We start from the raw sequence: 20,196 nt of genomic DNA on the forward strand, positions 1-20,196 counted from the left end.
GGGAGAGTGCCATAAAAAGCAGGGGTTTTTTTTTACCGAGACATCACTCTATTTACTGTTTGTGAAACCAAAGTGTCCATGTATTCTGTTCAAAATATTGTACAGATGTAATGTATGCGGAGTTTGCAGAAATTTTCAATGTGAACATTTTTTTTGGTGATTGGGTTGTGTTTCTCACTTTATCCAGAATTAATTAACACATCAGCTGAAGTAAGCTGGAGTCTATCAGAGGGCACATTTTATAATGAAACCATTCAGTCTCAAAAATATCTTAAATTGAAACACATTAACACAAAAGACATCTGAAGTGCCAAATAGCTGCCATGATGTACATTTATGAAAAAAAACTTTATTCCATAATTTCTGGTCCTTGGTCGTAATGCACATCTGAGATATAAAATGAACCATAGGTATGAAAATAGCATGAGCATCAGAAATGGACTGTAGATGCTGGAGCCAAAGGAGAAATATCATCAAAACAACCCCACTCACAGGACACCACGCTGTTGAGGAGTACAATCTCAACACTTGCACTTGACTGTACCATTGAGTAATGAGATATCTATGTCACACTGAGGCCACAAATATGAAAACACAAAGCAGAAGAAGTGTACAGTTGAGTATTGTGTATACAGTAAGTTACATAGGAGATAATACATGTCAACAAAAATATGATTCACCACTGTTGAAATACACTGCAGATAGCAAAGGTTGGGCTACAGAATGAAAGCTGCACTTTGTGTACAGCAGCAGAGACACCCGTCGAAAACCCTCTTCAGCACATAGAGGAGCTGTTAGTGAGATTTCTGCCACAAATAATATAACAGTAGATGAATTGGCAAATGACATAAACCATCTTAGATCACTTCTAGGCTAATTATTTCTGTTACGCTCATAGTTTCCAATCAACTGACACTTCACATTACTGCACCGAATACAAAGAATCTGAAGCCTGAACTGAACAATTTCCTCTGACATGATTTAAAGTATCAGATAATAAACTGAAAAAGAAAAGTCTTTGGCTTATAATACTTACTGAATGTGGCTTAGGGTCAATGCAGTGTTTGCATTGAGTTTATTGTACTTCACCAAAACGGCACTAATACTTACATGACACAACTTCCAAATCACAAAAATACACAACTTTCCTTGCGAGGGATTTACATAGTACATAAGTGACAGACAGATAAGTTTCATGTCTGACTGTCTGTCCTGCAGTCCTGCTGATCCTTGGCACAGATGACACGGTGCCCAGAGCTGGTTCACTGGTTCAGTCTGGAGCCACACACATGCACATACTGGCATGGGATCAAATCCCAGACTAAATCCCTCTCCGTATTTACCCCCTTTGCTTTCCCAGTGTCTGGAAAGATAATGCCGAAAAATGTGGACTGTCCAGTTGGAAAAAACAAGGTGTCAAATCAACAGCAAATATGACAGGGAGGGTAGAAATTAAGCTTTTTAAAGTTGAAATGGCACGGAGGGAGCGGCGACAGGCAGTGGATGGAGAATCTGTTGCGTCAGTCTAAAGGCACATTGAATATGTTTTGGCCAAATCTGTCATCTTTTAAATAAAGTATCATGGGGATTCAAGAATGTTCTGTGTGAACCTCTTAAGACAAAAGGGACACTTGTGCACCAACTCCAGTCTACACTTTTTAATTAAGCTTGTTAGACCACATTACCAAAACAACCATATTATTATTGTCCTATGTAAATCCCTTAAAAAAATACTTCACACCCAAAACGACCATTTCAGTTACTCGCCCCATGATACGCTGAATTTGGGACGAAAACTTATTTTTTCTTGCATGCCTCCAAGATGAACTAAGAATCTAAAAACTCAAAATAAATGTAAGTTATAGGGGTCCACGTTTAACAACAGCAAAACTATATCAAAACATGCGTTCACTATTTCTCACACATCTGGTGCAGTATAATCCCAGTCTCATCTATCTACTCGTATGCTCAGTACTTCACAAACAGACAGCATTTCCAACCAAGAACTGAACTGTGAGTGAAACCAATGTATGCTCTCTTCAAAGCCACTGACAAAAATAGTAATTTTATCTTGCTGAACAGAAGAGCTGCTGCTTTAGTACTGCTTCTATTATGTGTCTATGGTGAATCCAAACTAAGCCTTCAAAACACCAAAGTCACACAATAATTCAGACTAACTAACTGATCGAGGCAGTGGCAGACCAGAGACTTATGTGTTCAGCAAGGTAAAATGACTGTTTTTGTCAATGGAGTCTGGCTTTGAAGAGAGCATAGATAAGTTTAACTTGCTGTCTGTTTGGAAAGTACTGAGCGTACGAATGAATAAACGAGACTTGGATTATACTGCACAAGTTGTGTGAGAATTTGAAAATGGATGTTTTGATATCCTCCTGAGACCCTGTGTCCTTGTATGAGGACATCTCATTTTGTGTTAACTTACGGCCCGTCCCAATACCCCCCCTTGGTCCTACCCCTACATTTGCGCATTCCCACGAGGAGTAGTGGTGTCCCAATTCCTTTTTGTGTGTAGGGGTAGGGGGCATAACGAGGGGTAGTGGGTATGAAACTAGCCCTTCGGAGCAAGGGATTTCAGATGCTGACTTGCCAGCGAGGGGTAGACGTCGCCATGGCTACCACTGAGCAAGACACGGGGAAAAAAGTTCATATATAGCTAATGTTACCATCGTTAGATTGCGTGTTAGCTAGCTAGCTAGCTCGCACTATCTGGCGTCTGTCACCTGTCCTGTTCTGCAAAATTGTCAGACTTTTCACATTATGATAACACGCCATCTAGTATAACTATGCTGCCTCGTAATGTTAGCTTGTTAGCTGGTTATCTAGCTAGCTAGCAGAAGTCCCCTGTCATCTGTCTTTCATCGAAACGAAGCATGATGAATGTGGCAAACGCGATTGGTAGGATGAATGAGACTCCATTGTAGATGCTGGTTGGAAATGTAGATGGCTCGCAGCTTCCTGTTTAAAATAGTTACGTATGCGTGAATGTGACCTACGCAGTGACGTAGTGAGTGGTGTCCCAATTCCTAGGGAAAGATTTCAACCCCTAACCCTCGTTGCTTCATTTTTTAATTACCGTTGACAATGTTTAGTTTTATAGGATCCTACAGATCCCAAATAGCTAGGAGAAATTAAAGATGTATACCAGCCAAAGGTTCCATTCTCAGGAGGATATATTTCTGCTGTTGTTAAATACAGACTCCTATGACTTCAATTCATCAAGAATTTTCTCTGTTTTTTTTTTGGATTCTTTGTGCGAGGCATGAGCGGAAAAAAAGTTTCCTTCACACATTCAACATAACCTGGGCTGAGTAATTGATTTACAAATGATCATTTGCGGGGTGAAGTATTCTTTTCGCTGCCAAAGTGTCAATAAAATTTACAGAAATGTGATAATGAACTTTCAAAGAACAAACCATGTTCACAATAACTCTTGACCTCATACATTTACTCAAGAAAACCACAACTGAGTTCAACGATACAAGAACTTTCTCATCTGTTGCTGCTGTGTGTTTTAGACACTATTGCCTGATGATACAGAGCGAGACAAGAATGAGCTCAATTGACAATTGATTTAAAAAGTCAGGGCCCTGTTGTAAGTTTGTATTGGCAGAATACAAACTTACAAACGGGTGCATCCTGGTAGCTCAGCTGGTGAAGGTGAACCAGTCTGGCATCTGTCACGTCCCCCTTCACTCTCTGTCAGTTGTCTAGGGAAGGCAAAATGCCACACAAAAGTGTATATTCATTAAATCACGTTTTATCCTAACACGGTAATGCCAGAGTTATTGTTAAGTATAGCACCACTCAGGACACCTTATTGCATCGCCCTTCATCTGTCTGCAGAAGGGGGTCAGAACACTGTAACATCTGGGCTCCACAGAGGAATGAATCAATTAACACTAATCACAAATGTGATAAAACAATCGTTTTGCATTCACATTGTGGCCGACAAAAAGCCACTTGTGGCAGGTTAAGGTTGGTTAGTTATTACGAAACATGATATCTTGAAAATAGTGACTCCATCACAGAAGATAAGGACCAAAAAGACAGAAGAACTCCTGTCAGTACTTTGTGTTTGTTGAGGAGACGCCATGAACAGGTGCACTAACATATGTGGCTGCATCCATTTTCATTCAGCATCTTGTTTGTCTGCAGGCACAGTAGGCGGCACTTTACAGCAGTACTGGCGGGGTTATTGTTATTCTCCTGTTGGAAATAATGACTGCTCAGTTTCACATCTACTACATACTGCCACAATGTGAACGCAGCATCAACCCTCTCAATCACTAAAAATGGCCCGAGTCAAAAGCCAACTTTAAATATCCTATTATATTTCTTTTACTCATTAAGGTTTTTGTCACCACACTTTACTGCATGTGCAGTATCGAAAGATACTAGTGTAACTATTCACCCCAGCTACCAGAAGAAGATGTTGGCATTGTACATCTCTGAAAACCACAAATATGTGACATTTGCACATTTCATATGTATTTCAACATTTCTAAAGTGACGTGTATGAGCTGATTTTGTGACTGCGTGACACCTAGGAGAGACAGCTGCCAAGCTGCAGACTACTGTTCAATAACAACGTACAACAAAACCTGTTGTGGTTTAGCTGTGTTTCCTGCAGTAATGTTGGTGTACTTCTGACAACCTGTCGCTGTGTTTCCTGCAGTTTTTTAGCCCCCAAATGTGGATGTTTTTTTAGCAAATTGTTGCTGTATTTATTGTGTTTTTTTAGCCAGCAAAGGTTGGTGTTTTTTAGCGACACATCACTATATTACCTGCAGCATTTCATTCCGCAAATGTGCGTGTTTCTTGGTGTCCTGTTGTTGAGTTTTCTGCAGTTTCTTAGCCCCCAGGCGTCTCTTTTAGTGATCCATTGCTGTTGCTCCTGCAGGGGTTTTATTCCCCATATGTGGGTGTTTTAAGGGACCTGTTGGTGTGTTTCCTGCAGTTTTTTAGCCTGCACACTTGGGTGTTTTTTAGCAACCCTTGCTATGTTTCCCTGCAGGGTTTTATTCCCCAAATGTGGGTGTTTCTTTGCGAACTGTTGTTGTGTTTGTTGCAGTTTTCTAGCCCCCAAACTTTGGTGTCTTTTAGCGATCTGTCATTATTTTTCCTGCAGGGGTTTTATTCTCCTTACATAGGTGTTTTTAGTGACCTGTTGGCGTGTTTCTTGCAGTTTTTAGCCCCCAAAAGTTTGTGTTTTTTTAGTGACCCGTCACTATTTACCTGCAATTTTTTAGCCCCCAACTGTGGGTGTTTTTTAGCAACCCTAGGGCTGCAACAATTAGTCAACTAATCAATGACTAATCGACTATTAAAATAATCGGTGACTATTTTAGTAGTTGACTAATCGGTTTGAGTCATTTTTCATCGAAAAGTACTATAAAGTCTCCCAAAATACTCCCAAAATGAGTACGAAACAAGGCATAAGATGACATAATTTTGGGGTTTGGCAGAGACAGACCGACATTTTTCAACATTTTAACACATTTAGCGATAAAATGATTAGTCGACTAATCGAAGAAATAATCGACAGATTAGTCGACAATGAAAATAATCGTTAGTTGCAGCCCTAAGCAACCCTTCACTATTTTTCGTGCAGGGTTTTATTCCCCAAATGTGGATGTTTCTTAGCAAACTGTTGCTTTGTTTCCTGCGTTTTTTTAGCCCCAAAACATGGCTGTTTTTCTAGCAACCTGTTGCTGTTTTCCACTGGGGGATAGTGTCACAAAAAGTTTGTTTTTTACAAAGACATTGCTGCATTTCCTGGCGAGCTAGTGTAGGTCATTTTTGAGCTCCAACGTGATCTTTTTCAAACCATAACAAAGTGGTTATTGTGCCTAAAACTAACCACACATTAACCACATCATTGTTGGAATGTAAAGTTTCGACATTTCCTCTGTATCACACAAATGTAACATATTTATGGTTTGCAAAAACATACAATGCCAACTGCTTTTCTGGTGATTGGGTTGAGCTATTATAGGGTTGTTCAAACTTGCCTGAAAACATAAATGACTGGGCACATATGTGAAATATTTGGCACATATATAGCAATTACAATAAAAAGAAAACAGCTCGAAAAAAGGGATACAAAAAGATCCACATAAGTATACTGCCCAAGGCAAAGACGTAGCCTTCGCTGAAGTGAGGTCATCCCCATGCTGAGGTTATTATCAGAGGTAAATATGTATTTCTGGTGTTCATCTCAGCTGTGGGCGGGCTACACTAAGGCAATTCAACGGTTGCTAATGCCAAATCTAAACACAGGGAAATCAAATTATAAAACAGTCCATATTAAACTATAATTCTATCCCAGAATGTTTTACAACTTATTCAGGGTAATGTTTAATTGTCTATTGCATGCAAATGAGAGTCACGGGCCAAACAGAGATGATCCTGATGAGTGGGATTATCATATTTGTGCCTGCAGTAATGTACAAATGACACCCATTACATTTCATTTGGGCATCCAGTTAACCAACTGTGTTAGGAAAAGAACTAAGGGTTGCTGTTTGTTTAACAGCTGAAAGAAGCAACACAATTATTTGCCTGTTCACTTCATCTCGTGTGTGTTAAGAGCTCTGGCAAGACGAGACTGCTGTGCAACACCAATATATGCAGAGAATATGTGTAACATCCAGAAAAATAACACTAGAATTAAACTTTGTTCCCTGGGTGCTCCATCTTAGAGGACCCCAACCTGTGACAATGCAGTTGGTAGGCATGAGAAACTGCTTTAAGTTTACTGTCGTCATTATATTTAACCCAAGATCAGTTGTTTTTACAAACTCTAAAACCTCCATAGCATAATGCTAGAAATACAGGCCCATATATGGCTCATATTAACCAATAAACCACTCATTCCTCGCAATTCTATTCAAGTAATAGTTTGACATTTTGGTAAATATGCTTACTAACTTTTTTGCTGACAGGTAGATGAGAAGATGGATACCACTCTTGTGTCTGTACGCTAAATATGAAGCAAAATGACAATGGGGGGGTACTTGATGCCCTTCACATGACGCGCCATGCTGTGGCTGCGCTGGTGTGTTTTCAGCTTTAGCGACACCTCAAAGCTCTTTACCATTCATACTGTAGACTGTATATAAAGATAGATGACATGGCAGCTCCCCAAACGTGAAAACAAAACATATGTACTGCCCCCTGAGGCTGGCTGCAGTACAGGGCCCGTATTTATCAAGCTTCTTAGAATGACTCCTAAGAGCACTGCTAAGAGTCGACTTATGACTAAAAAAATTCTTCGCTGAAAGCTGCACTTAAAAGTTAGTTATCAAGCGTCCTACTCATACTTTTAGTGAAGTGTAGGACTGAATCTTAAGTGTCGGTCTCAGAGCTGAATCACGACAGTACTATGTGCCATAAACAGAACTTTAGGTGACGTCACTTCCAAGTCCATAGAAATGACCAATCACTGAAGGGAATCCCTTATCTACTAATATATAAATATCTTAGAAATATCTCAGTGAATAGTTAAATGGACAATGAGAATGTATATTTTGACAATAATCTACAAATAATACAAAACATATAATAATACATTGGCAATGAATCAAAAATAAATGTTTCCTTATCTTTCCAATTCATTAATTAGGCAACTAACTTGTGTGCGGTTAATTGAGTGGCTCTATATACTGCAGCCACAGTCCACCAAGCTGAAACCAACATGGAATCAAAAAGAAAACCAAACTGGAGAGAAGAAGAGATACTATCAGATGGATGGATGTTGCTAGGGACGCTCGCATCTCCATCTCCTCCCTCATCGTCATCATCATCGTCTGCTGGTGGGAGTGGGACATTGCGAGCCTTACAAATGTTGTGCAGTATTGCACATGCCATAATGATACAGCACACTCTGTCTGGAGTGTGCCATATTTCTGAATGCAGAACATGGAATCTGCGCTTCCACTGGCCAATTCCTCTCTCCACCACACTTCTTGTGCTTTTGTGTGCCCTGTGACGAGAATAAACCCTCCTATTAAACCATATTCTATAAACTTAATTAAACATTTTAAATTTAAAACAATTAGGCATTTCGTTGGGCTAACCTGTTATAGTTCATTTGGCCTTGTGTCTGTGACATCTGATAAGGGGTAAGAAGCCAGCGGCGTAAGGGATATCCCTTATTCCCAATTAGGTGACACCCAGGTGGCACAATGTGCCTCTCGAACAGCTGCTTCAGGCCACTTTCATTTAGGATCCTTGTGTCATGGGTGGACCCAGGCCACTTGGGTACCACATCCAAGATGTTGTAGTCTGCATCAAACACTACTTGCGTATTGATACTGTGGTACCTCTTCCTGTTTACATAAATGCTCTCGTCCACGCTTGGAGCGATGATCCTAATATGTGTGCCATCGATTGCACCAACCACTCCAGGGAAGCCAGCTATTTGCATAAATGCAGTTTGCTTCTGTTGAATTACCGGGGTGTAGTTGGGAAGTCAATGAAATGCATGACGAGGTGAGGAGCATTAAGGGCCATTATTGTTTCCATAACAATTCTGCTAATTGACGGTTGTGATGGCCCCAAATAATCAGTGTTACACTATTGCATTTTTCCAGTGGCAAGATATCGAAGCATTGTGATGACCTTTAATTCTGCCGTGAAAGCTCTGCTGCGTGATGTTACTGATGAGATGACGTCCCTTATTAAATCTGTGACAATAATAATACCCGCTTTGTCCAAACGATACCGTTTGATCAGCTGCTCGTCATCAAACAAAGCCAGGACATCGTTCCGCTCCCGGAACGTTCACGCAAGTCTCTCGCCTCAGTGCCATCCTCTACTGGCAACTCCTAACCACTTAGGACACCTCTGGAGGTCTGGGGGAGTAGGAGTGATTCTTAGACTTGAGAAGGTTGATAAATAGCTTTTATTCTTAAGTTTGAGAGTAGGACTAAATTTCACAAATTCTCAGCACTTAAGACTAAAATGGCACTCTAAGACACTTGATAAATACGGCCCCAGATCATAAAGCCCGCTCCCTACATGTTAGCCGATGGGACCTGAGCTAAAGTAAGAACTCAAAGCACACCGCAAGAAAATTTTTCCCAAAGAGGGTTTCTGCCATTTCAGGGAGTTCTGATCACACTGATGTTTGTTCAAGTGTTTTTTCAGACAAGTTTGGTGTAAATTAGTTATTTGATATTATTAAAAGGGGGTTTAACGGCATGATTGACAGCTATGTGCTCGCGATCATTGGCCACTTGCAGGTGGGTTGGAAGGGCATTTGGGCTGTGGAGATCGGAGAGACTGGCTCCAAATGATGTCACTAGCGCAAGATGGCACAGAGCACATCCAGGATATTTTGGCTTCATTTTTGTACAGTGGAGGCAAGTGGAGACATGTCTTCCATCTTTGGGGATTTAGTATCTTAGACTGCAAGAGCACCACCGACAGCTTTACCTCCTGAGCCACAGTTGCCCTAGTCTGAGTGGGCGGAAGTTCGCTGCATAGATCAGCCTCTCATTGGGTGGAACGAGCCACCCGCTGAAGTCCCACCCTACCACCTCCGGTTGTGTAGCAGTTTTCAACCATTTTCAACACGTCCTTTACTAACTCTTGCAGTGTTTGATCTTGCGGGGATGTAGCCATTTTTCTGCCGTGGTTCGCGTCCTGTAGGCGATATTTTTGTGGGCGTGTTACACCAAAACCTGTTTCCCCCCGGCAATATTTTTGCAAGCGCACCGTTGCTGTGGCACCGCCCAGAACGATTGTGATTGGTTGAAAGAAAGCGAGACTACAGTTGCCCTACAGCTGCCAGTCAGTTAGCTTATATTAGCATAAAGACTGGAAACAGGGGCTAACAGCTAGCCTGGTTCTGTGGAAAAGGTACAAAACACATCTCAGTAATTAACACATTGTATCTGTAGGTAGGCTACATTTTGTTACCTCTGGACAGAGTCAGGCTGTTTCCAGTCTTTATGCTAACCTAAGCTAACCAGCTGCTGACTTGTAGCTACATATTTAGCATACAGAAATGAGAGTGGTATCAATTTTTTCATCTAACTCTTGGCAAGACAGCCAGTAAATGTATTTCCTAAAATGTCCCAAAACTATTTCCTTAAAGGAAAGACATTTTCTTTAAATACGTCATTGAAAGTGTTGGTGCTGCTGTGCCTTTTTTTCCACAGCAGTTAGCCTGTGGGTAACAATGGAAGATTTGTGCCTGTACTCACACAAACATAAATAATATAACCATTCAAATCCTTGACTTTACATCCTCTAAGGTGAAAAAAAATATGCCAATAAAGCAAATATCATTATTCTTTCTGCTGTAAGATTTATTCAAATCGCTCTCTTCCCTGGGAACCAATTTATTTATTATACCGTGTGGGGCTACTAATGGTATTGCAAGCAGGAGGAATGGGTCATGCCTAATGGCTGAGAGTCAGTATGAAGAGATAAAAACCTAATGATTTTTCATGTGGTTGTTACAACAAATGGCTGTTTTATAAAAACTCAAAGCTCTGAATGAGAACAGCCGTAATCAGTCAAAGCCAGACTCTTCTTCTTCTTTTTTTTTTTATAAATCATTATTCCCTGATTATTGTAGCAGATAGTATCTACCCCTCCAGAGGAAGGCACTATGAATGGTTTGAATGTCCTTGGATTTTCATCAACTGGATTTGACTGATGGCTGGATAATAACGTGCCGATACATTCCCTACAACACAAGTCATCCTCCTGATTGAGAAGTTTGGGACAGCAGTGCAAAGCACATTTCCTTCTTTGTCTTCACATTGTCATTAGCACACAGTCCATCCCGTCCTCCCTCTGTGTACAGCATATTGAAGGGAATCAGTAATGTGTCGTATTATCGTACCTGAAGTCACAGAGGCAGAAATCTCTGCTCGGCACAGGCCTGCAGACGCACACTGTCTTTTTATCTCCAGGTAGCACAGGAAAGAGTTTATTTGGTGTTACCTTTTTATTATCTTGAATTTCTCCTGCGCTGCCCGTCTATTGTCACAGAGCAGTGTGCTAAAGGTAGAGATAGCCTACCCAGTAGACGATGTTGAACAGCAAGAAGGAGGTGGGAAAAAAGACCCGTGAGTATGCGTCCAGTTCAAGTACGTCTATGTGGACGCGTCCTTTTCTCCATGCACCATCTTTACACTCCTCGAAGCAGCAGAAGAAGCTCTGGCAGTCTTTTCCGTCCAGACACTCGTAAACACAAGCGTCCTCAAAGTCCTGCCAGTATATGGAGTTGTTTAAAGCGATGACGGTGTGCGGAGGTCTCACATCCAGGACAGAATAGTTCTGAGAAGAAGAGGAGACATACAGACAAACAGGAAGTCAAACTGAATCCTGAGTTTACGCTATGATCACTCATCACATTAGTAGATTTTGTTCTCCTGGTACAGACCAGCTGTTACAGGGATGTTAAGGGGAACTTGGTTTGTTTTCCAAGTAACAATCATGTATGTTTTCAGTGAGCAGAGCTCGTCACTGAGTCATGGTGCTCTGTTGTGTGCTGGTGTTATGTGCGATACATGAATGGCCCGATGTGCAATGCTGTTATGTGTAGTATGTGTCTTTATCTTTTTTTTATGGTGTACGCTTTTCATTTCTTCTGGACTATTATTGTAAGGCAGGAATACTTTTGCAGCTCCTGAGTCCAAGACGAGTTTCCCTACAAGGACAAAAAAGTGTATCGTATCGTATCGTTTCGTATTGTATCGTATCGTGTCATGAAAGTCATATCTGTTTTTTTCTGTTTTGTTTCGAGGATTTTTAGCTTCATCAAATAATTGATTTTTATCTCAAACCAAAAAATAAAATAAAATAAAATAAAATAAAGGGAAACACCAGTGATACAGTGTTGTACTTCCATAAAAATAGGAGATTAAAAAAGAATGGTCAAAATCAATATAACAGATGCTGAGATGTCCTGACTAATGTTCAATATCTTCCATTAACTTCTGCTGAAACGTCTGTGAAGCATTCATCTCCTGGCACACAGTAGACTTGAGTTCACCTTTGTTCAGCACTGTTGCACAGTATTTTTAAGTTTAAAAGTTATTCCAGAATGTTTCATCAGCTTCTTTTTATATAATATTATACTACCACAATAGAAACAGCAGCCTCGACCTCACAGATTGTTCACAATTCAAGGTTGCTGCTGAGTGTGACAAAGTTGATCCAGCCTTGCAAAGTAAAGAGATATGATTCTTTGAGGGAAAAAAAAAGAGACATTATTTTTTGAGATTTTTTCTTGTAAATTTGTGACTTTAATGTCGGAGTTTCTTCTCAGAATATTACCCCCTCCCCCAGGCTCTGTATGTTATGTTTTTCTCTCCTTACCAACAATAGTACCAATACTGTATTGCACCAGTTTGTAGCACAAAAGAAGCTGTTTTTGGTTGTTGTTAATAAAATGCAAATTCTACAAGTCCAAGTCAAGACGACATCATCACAGATACTTCCTCAGACTGGAAAGAGCTACTTTAGAGCAGTGGTTCCCAGCTGGTGCAGCCACGGGGTCCAGATTTCTCCTTGGTCATTTGTTTGAGGTCCCACAGTTTACAATACATTCACCATCACACTTGTGTTTGGACATGTCATCAAGATGGTTTGCTTGAAACAGCCCTTTAAAATAAAAGCTCTGAGCTGGAAGTTCACTGTACTAAAAAATAATGTTTTTTTTTTTTTTTTACAAACTTGACACGTTCATGAATCACTTGCGATCCACTCAGAGTGGACCCATGACTCATTTTTGGACTACGATCCACAACTGGCAACTTCTGCTTTAGAGCTGCTTTTGAAGTTGGTGCTCCATGACCAGAGAAAACAAAGGAAAAGGACTGATGCATTTGCTTTAGTCTCGTGTGACCAGCCTCCCTTACTTCGGAATGGGAGTCTGGGGACATTCGTCTTTTGTTTTGTAACAGAAATGGGCGGGGATATCCAGACCATGTGACGGCGTTGCCATAGGTACGGCACGCTGTAAATCCTTAGTTTCTCCAATCTTGTGGACGTTGCAGCTCTGCAATATGGCTGAATCAAATGAAATCATATCCATTTTAATCTCTTCTTGCAATGCACTGAACACTTCCTTTTCTGTTGTACTACAGACAACAATTCGGGGAACAGCAATCAGTGTAGGCGGATGTAAGGCAAAGCTAATCAGCCGTTGGTCGAAGAAGTACAGAAGTACACGGATTTGGATCCGATCACATCACTGCTGCTGGGAGCCAGCGCAAGTTCTATTACAACTTTCCTATGGGAATGTCCACAGACAACAGAGTCAGCTAGCGAGCTGACGTCATCGGCGTCTGTGCAAGAGAGGTGAAAACTTACACCTACCAGAATGCACCACATCAGACTAATAAATGCTCCCACTGTTGTGTGATGTAATACAAACTTGTCAGTTTGACACAGTGGCAGCCGGCTGGTAATAGACCATCTCATATTACAGTTAAAAAGCAACTTAAAACATGTTTCTGGAAACATATGAGGCAGGACATGGGCGACACAGTAACAGAATATTGGTTAATATTTGACCTCTGTAGTTAGTTTTACTGTTTGACCTGTGTTTTTATAGCCACCATTTTTACTGTGTAGTAGAAAGTACGGCGCCCACCTCCTGTTCACAAACTCTTGCTATTACAGCTAAACAGGGCACTAAAATGTTTTACTGTTCGATAGGATTTCGGCCCGAGTTTGAGAGAGAGAGGAGCGCGTCTTTCGCTTGATGCGCTTCTATACTCTTTGTGTCCGTGGTGGCGACATGGATGACAGGCAATGCGGAAATGTAGTACAGCCTTTAGTTCGAGTGACAGCCAGGGAGAGCCGGCGAAACTCCACCGGATGACGGATTTTGCTTGACGAATGTTCTTTGCTTGTAATACAAATAACTCCAGTTGTCTTATTTAAGATGACTTATTTAATCTGCCATTTTACATAAAGCATTTAAGATAAACTCTGCAGGAACTGTCAGCTGCTGATTGTAAACAGAAAGTGAAAGCCAACCCCAGCTTTGTCCACTTGGGTTTTTCGCCCCACTAAATTTGCTTTTTTGTTTTGCGCTGTGTCTGTGATGTTTGTTGCTTCCTCTTGGATGGATGCTGCCGACAGTCTGGCATCTGGTCACTATGTTTTCATAAAGTCCTGACCCCCATCGCAAACACAGCATAAGAAGAAGAAAGTACGAAAATACAGTGGGAGAGTAGATAAATACACCATCACACACTTCTAGTTTGTAAAAGTCTATACATTGTTTTTGAGGAAAATCCTGCTCAGTATACCTTTAAAATCTGTGCAGTATTTACACATAAGATGCACGAAAACATATTTATAATGTAACCTTTATGTGCTGCAGCTTCATAAATCCTTGACAAACACTTGCTAACTTTCTTCCAAAGCTTTCTTGATGCGTCATCAACAGATAAATCCTGCACTGGGTCAACGTAATGCAAATGGGACACCAACCCTGAAACACTTGTGATGCATATTAAGTATTTTGATGGATACAGAGGCATATTTTCATTTTTAAAACAATAGAAAATAAGCTCTTGTGGAGGAAAAAGATCACTGAAATCCCGCTTCAAGCCTCAGTGTCTCTGTCTAGCATTAGAGATTAGAGCTTTGGTTTTCTGCACAGAGCATGAGGTGACAGTCTGCACTGCTTCCCTTCAGTTGTTGAAGCTTGTTCAGACTGATGCAGTGTCCCTTAAAATAGTAACAGTCTTATCAGAAGAGCTTATAAAGGGCATCATCTCAACGCTGGAATTTTTTCTCACTTCCATCTTGCGATAACAAACCAAAGTGCCGTCAGAGAAAAGCTACTTTTATAACAAGTGACAGTAATCCTGTACATAAGGGCATCACCTCAATCTACATCTTATCATTTACATCACTTCAATATTAAGGAATATTACTGCAGGAATATTTAGTATATTTATAAATATACAAAAGCTGACTCAAGGTCAACTCACCGATCTTTTAGGTTCCATGCAGCTGGGTCTTCGAGCGCTGTATGAATAGTAATTTAACGTTGCATACTCCATCAGAGCAGCAAAGACAAACAGGAAGCAGACAGTGACAAAAAGGTCCATGGCAGTGACATACGACACTCTGGGTAGTGACGTCCTGGCCACACTGCTGAGGGTAGTCATAGTCAGCACGGTGGTTATACCTGAAGGACAAAAGACAAGACAAACTCACCTTAGGCACTGCTCACAGGTAATAATGAAGATCCACAAGGTTTGTACTGGATTAGTTCACTTGGATTGTGATGCTGAACTGTATTTATTTCCTCATTTTACTACAGAAACACGAGCGAATGCAGGATTATGACAAAAACTGTGGACAAAGACCGTACAATATAAAATCACCTTTGCTGAAGCTTTGACAGATTCTTGCAGTGTGTGCCTCCAGATACTTTGTGATCCCTTTAAACTCAGGAATGAGGTGAACACTTTGGTTTTATATTGTCTTGGAGAAGAGAGAGCAGACTGCATGAAACCTCTGTTGACTCCAGTGAGTTTGAAGCTCAGGAGCAGAGACCTACTTTACTGTTGCTGGGAGGTTTTATGCTGATAAAAGTTTTTTGGACAACTCTTTCATACACACATTTTGTCATGTTGTGCATTTGTTGAGCTCAAACGTGTCTAATATTTTGAGATGAGGCCAATAAAAATGTGTAGGATCCCATCACAGTGAAGGGAAATTTGTCAACTGTCCAAAACAAGACACAGTTAAAGTGTATTTGAATGGTGGCATATCGAACAGCAGGGATCTAGTGCGTGGTGTGCCTCAGGGCAGTTGCCTTGGACCACTGCTGTTCACTGTATTTATTAATGATCTTGCTTGGGCTACTAAAAGTGCAAAAATGTTTTTTTTTATGCTGATGATTCAACCTTGTATTATGCTGCCCCTTCATGCAAGGAACTTAATGATGTCCTTAATATGGAACTGCAAGTAGTGCACGATTGGGTTCTTTGTAATAAGTTAGTTCTTAATATTCCCAAAACAAAAAGCATTTTATTAGGTTCAAAACATGAATTATCTTGTAGCCCAAAGCTGGATTCAAAGTTATATAATAAGGGGAGATTGTCAAACTTCTTGGTGTAGTGTTGGACTCCAGGCTTTCCTTTAGTCATCATATTAATCAAATCATCTTAAAGATGGGAAGAGCTGTTGGCATATCCAGGAAATATGCTTTTTTTGTTGCTCGCTCCCTCTTGTGTCAGATAGTGCAAAGTTTAGTATTATGTCACCTTGACTATTGTTCTGTGGTCTGGGCATCTGCCACTAAAGGTGAGCTCAGAAAGCTGCAGATTGTCCAAAATAAGGCTGCATGGTTGGTGTTGGGTTGCTCATCCAGATCAAGCATTAACCACATGCATGATTCCCTCTTATGGCTGACCGTAGAAAACCGGTTAGCAGTAAACACAGCTGTATTGTTTAAGTCAGTCTTGATCAGTAGAACACCTGATTTTATATTTGAACAAACTGTTTTTCGAAATACTGTGCACGATCATAGTAATAGAGGGCCCAGCAATGGTCAGCTTGTACTACCTCGCCCAAGAACAAATGCTTTATCACAATCTTTTATTTATAGAGCAATAACTCTCTGGAATAATCTGCCTCATCATCTCTGTCGTACAGAAAGTAAACAGGTATTTAAACGTGCAATATGTAATTTTCTGCCACTAGGGGTCTCAAACCAAAACAATAACAGAAGACGGAGTTGGATGACATCACAAAGTAGCATGGGATCATGGGAGTTGTAATCATATAATAGATACAGATCTGACGTTCCTCACTCCGTGAAACCGAAACCCACCGTGGCAATTTTTTTGGCAGAGCGAGCTTCAGCAGCAGAGATGATTGCAATACACTGTTGAAAATGATTAATATTTCGATAACATCAGCCAGATGTTGGCTTACCTGTCTAGTAGAACACACGCAAGGTCGGCGTCGAATTGTAGTCCTAGATTTTCACGAAGCTCTCTCCATCTCGGAAAGGCCACACCAATATTTATCCTTGATTTAGCTCTCTTCTTATCCCAAATTCTTCTGGGATCACCTGGTGCGTTTCCGTTTTACCGGCTTGTTTACCGGGACAGCTTCGGTGTCAGAAGGTGCAGCAACCGTCAATGCATAATACTGACCCATGACGAGTTAGCTTAGCCTAGCAACAGTAACGTTCATTCTCTGACGTCTCATCCGGTCTGCTTCTTCTTCTTCTTCTCTTTCATTTAATGTCTATTGTAACTGGAGTTACGTTGCCATTGACATGCGACCTAATGACACGGTCTGTAACTGTTATTAATATTTCATATTTATCTGGGCTTGAAAAATTGTTGGAAACATTTCTGATAATCAAAGTACACAACTAAACAAAATATATAATATTGGTTTAGTCGTTTTTAGACATTTTTATGTGGAAAAACTACATATTATACCTTTAAAAAGAAACTTAAATCTCATTTAAGATTGTAAATGTTGACTTGGCTGTGTTCAGTGTTTTCAGAGAAAATGAATTGTTAGATTTATGAAAATTATTAAATGTTGTATGTTTTAATTAAGTTTTATCATTGGGTATATTATAATTGTATTTAAATGTAAAATGAATGTGGTCTTTTGTTGATGATATGATTGATTTTTTTTTTTTTTTTGTGGACCCCAGGAAGACTAGTTGGTTACTGCGGTACCAGCTAATGGGGATCCTTAATATCTATCAGCGAGAGCTTTAAGAACAGTTAAATTCGAAAACTTTTCTCTATCCTCAAGGACATGTCAAATGGACATTTCACCCACAAACAAATTTATGTATCCATCTACTCATGGACAAGAGGCTCATGCTTGTGCGGGGTGATACAGTTGGCAGGTGTAGTCTGGTAGAAAGAAAATAGTTCCTACATGAAACAGCTCACAACAAGGTCTGTGGATTATCTTGAGTAACCAGGTCATAATTTCTGGGAAGAGACATTGCTGTTGAATTTTTCAAGTATATTTTTTTTGGCGCTTTAAGCACCACAAGCTGAGCAACATCTAGTTCCATTATACTGTAGAGAAGGCAGACATCTCTATCACTGATATCTCCAACACTCTGCAACTCACACCAAGGGAGAGGAATGTCTGGGGTGCCTTGCTTGGCCTGCTGGCCCTGTGATCCTGTATGAAAATGGATGGATGGATAGTCTCTTTTTGCTCTGTTTTTGGTCTCCACCGATCCTTGAGAAGAATATCTGGCTCTGTAGCTACCAAATGCTTCAATATGTTCACCAGGTATAATGGCTGACTTCATCTGTTGCTGTTTGAGGCTTACCTTGTCATGTACAGTGAGTTTTTAGAGTTGTTGTTTTTATTTAAATTTATGTAACAAAACCTATGACACAATATGTTCGTCAATGACCTTATTTTCCACCGAAGTCATTAAACTCTAACTGTGACTATATCAACATGCAATATTGATGACGAAAGGAGACGAGAGTTTAATGCAGTTTAAAATATTCAGACTTTACTAAAATCTCTCTTTATTTTTGTTGACAAAAAAGAAGACACAAAATATTATAGACTGTTTTTTTTTCAGTGCAGCAGTTACATTTCTTGTGCTACACGCACCGTATCACGACTGCACAGGCTACGCAGACGAAAATGAGCAGTCAGGAGGACTCGAAGGAACTCACTTAAATTAATAACAACAGGGCTTCGGAGAAAGAAATGAGGGGACAAAAATGTTGGTTTTGGTTACACTAAATTGACTGAAATGTTCAATATAATCTGATGACTAGAAAAGGACAAAAATGTTAGCATTTTTTATTGAATAAAACTAAAATAATTAATGATTTATGTGAATAAAAACACTAAGAAGGAAATTTGAAACAAGACTGAGGCTATGTTTTAAAAAAAGCAGACCACAGAATGCAGACTTCTTTCACATTACATTTGCTCCATTGATAATAAAAAATATTGATTGATGCAGATTTAAGATTTCCTGGATTTACTGCATGCAAAAGCACCAAGCAGCTGCCCCTCTTTAAGTTACTTTCTTCATATTAAGAGTGACACTATCTTGTTCAGTGTCATTTAGCAGCTAAGTTAGAAGCTAACACTTCATTTTGACTAACAGCAGATGTCACTCAGATTGACAGACGTGAGAGAAACCTCCGTTCCTCCAGCATCTCTGTATGATTTCATGCTCTCCTCTCTCCCATCTCCTCCTCCACGAGCATTATAGAGATGCCTATAAGAAAAAATAAAAAAAAAACATCTGCGACTGTTTCACCGAGGTTTCTATGGTAACAAGCTGGCCCCATCTATTTCAGGCGGACACCTCACAGTTTTCCTTTAGCCTCTGCTTGCCACAGTGATTACACTTACCTGCCTTCTGCTGATGCTGTGGCACAGATTCAAGAGTTTTTGTTCTAAACGATACAATGAACAGCAGGTTTAAAGAGAGGCATTTATCTCTACTGGCAGCTTAATGTGGAGGAGACTGTGAGGCTCTGTATGTGATGCATCAAACATAAATGGTTCAATGTATGTGATGGCTTTCCTAAAAAATTAGGCATGTCAGGTGTGTGATAACTTGCTGCTAAGCTAAGTTATTAAGGTTCAAACCTGAGCTAAAAGGTTTTGCCCTTGGCTGATTGACCCCAATCCTTCTCTGCACCTAACGGGTTTTATCTTTACTGCCACACTGGCTCGGCTTGCCCCTGTACTGTACATCAGCCCACATCTAAGATCCAGTCATTATCTTCATTCTCTGTCTTGATTTCCATGTAATTAATGCAGATGCTTTACAGTAAAGATGGCAGATTAATAGCACTTATTTATTTTCTACTATTGTCTCTTTTATCAGTTTTGAATGTACAGTACAAAGCATATTAACTCTGAGCAGAGGATACAGACACTTGAAGGAGCGGCTGGTGTAATGTTTTGGTGACACTGGTTCAGCTGTTGCAAAGACAATCAGATCGACTAATGTTTAAATTAAAATGTATTTGCAGAAATGCTTTTTCATTTTAAGATTGTGACTGCATTATTTGACTCATAAATAAAATTAATCATCAATCATCCTATTTGCATTTTAATTTTCTTCTTCAAGACTGCTCATTCTTTTACTTAATTAAAATGAAAAAGAAAAAGTCATTTGAGATTTAATTTTTAAAATATGCCCCAGCAAATAGA

The 20,196-nt window shown here is 40.1% G+C and overlaps 1 protein-coding gene across 2 annotated transcripts in view; it reads right to left on the minus strand.

The window, feature by feature from the left end:
• Positions 1-327: 327 nt before the first annotated feature.
• gabrg3 (gamma-aminobutyric acid type A receptor subunit gamma3) overlaps positions 328-20,196 on the minus strand; it is a 126,111-nt gene continuing 106,242 nt past the window's right edge. For both annotated transcript variants that reach the window (XM_033621203.2, XM_033621202.2), the window contains exons 8-9: positions 14,991-15,190; positions 328-11,313 (exon numbers count right to left, since the gene is read on the minus strand). In XM_033621203.2, coding sequence (XP_033477094.1) covers positions 11,035-11,313; positions 14,991-15,190 — 479 coding nt within the window. In that variant the 3' untranslated portion in view covers positions 328-11,034. The remainder of the gene's footprint in view (positions 11,314-14,990; positions 15,191-20,196) is intronic.

Source organism: Epinephelus lanceolatus, chromosome 6 (genome assembly GCF_041903045.1).
Source record: "Epinephelus lanceolatus isolate andai-2023 chromosome 6, ASM4190304v1, whole genome shotgun sequence".
Taxonomy (NCBI): Eukaryota; Metazoa; Chordata; class Actinopteri; order Perciformes; family Serranidae; genus Epinephelus; species Epinephelus lanceolatus.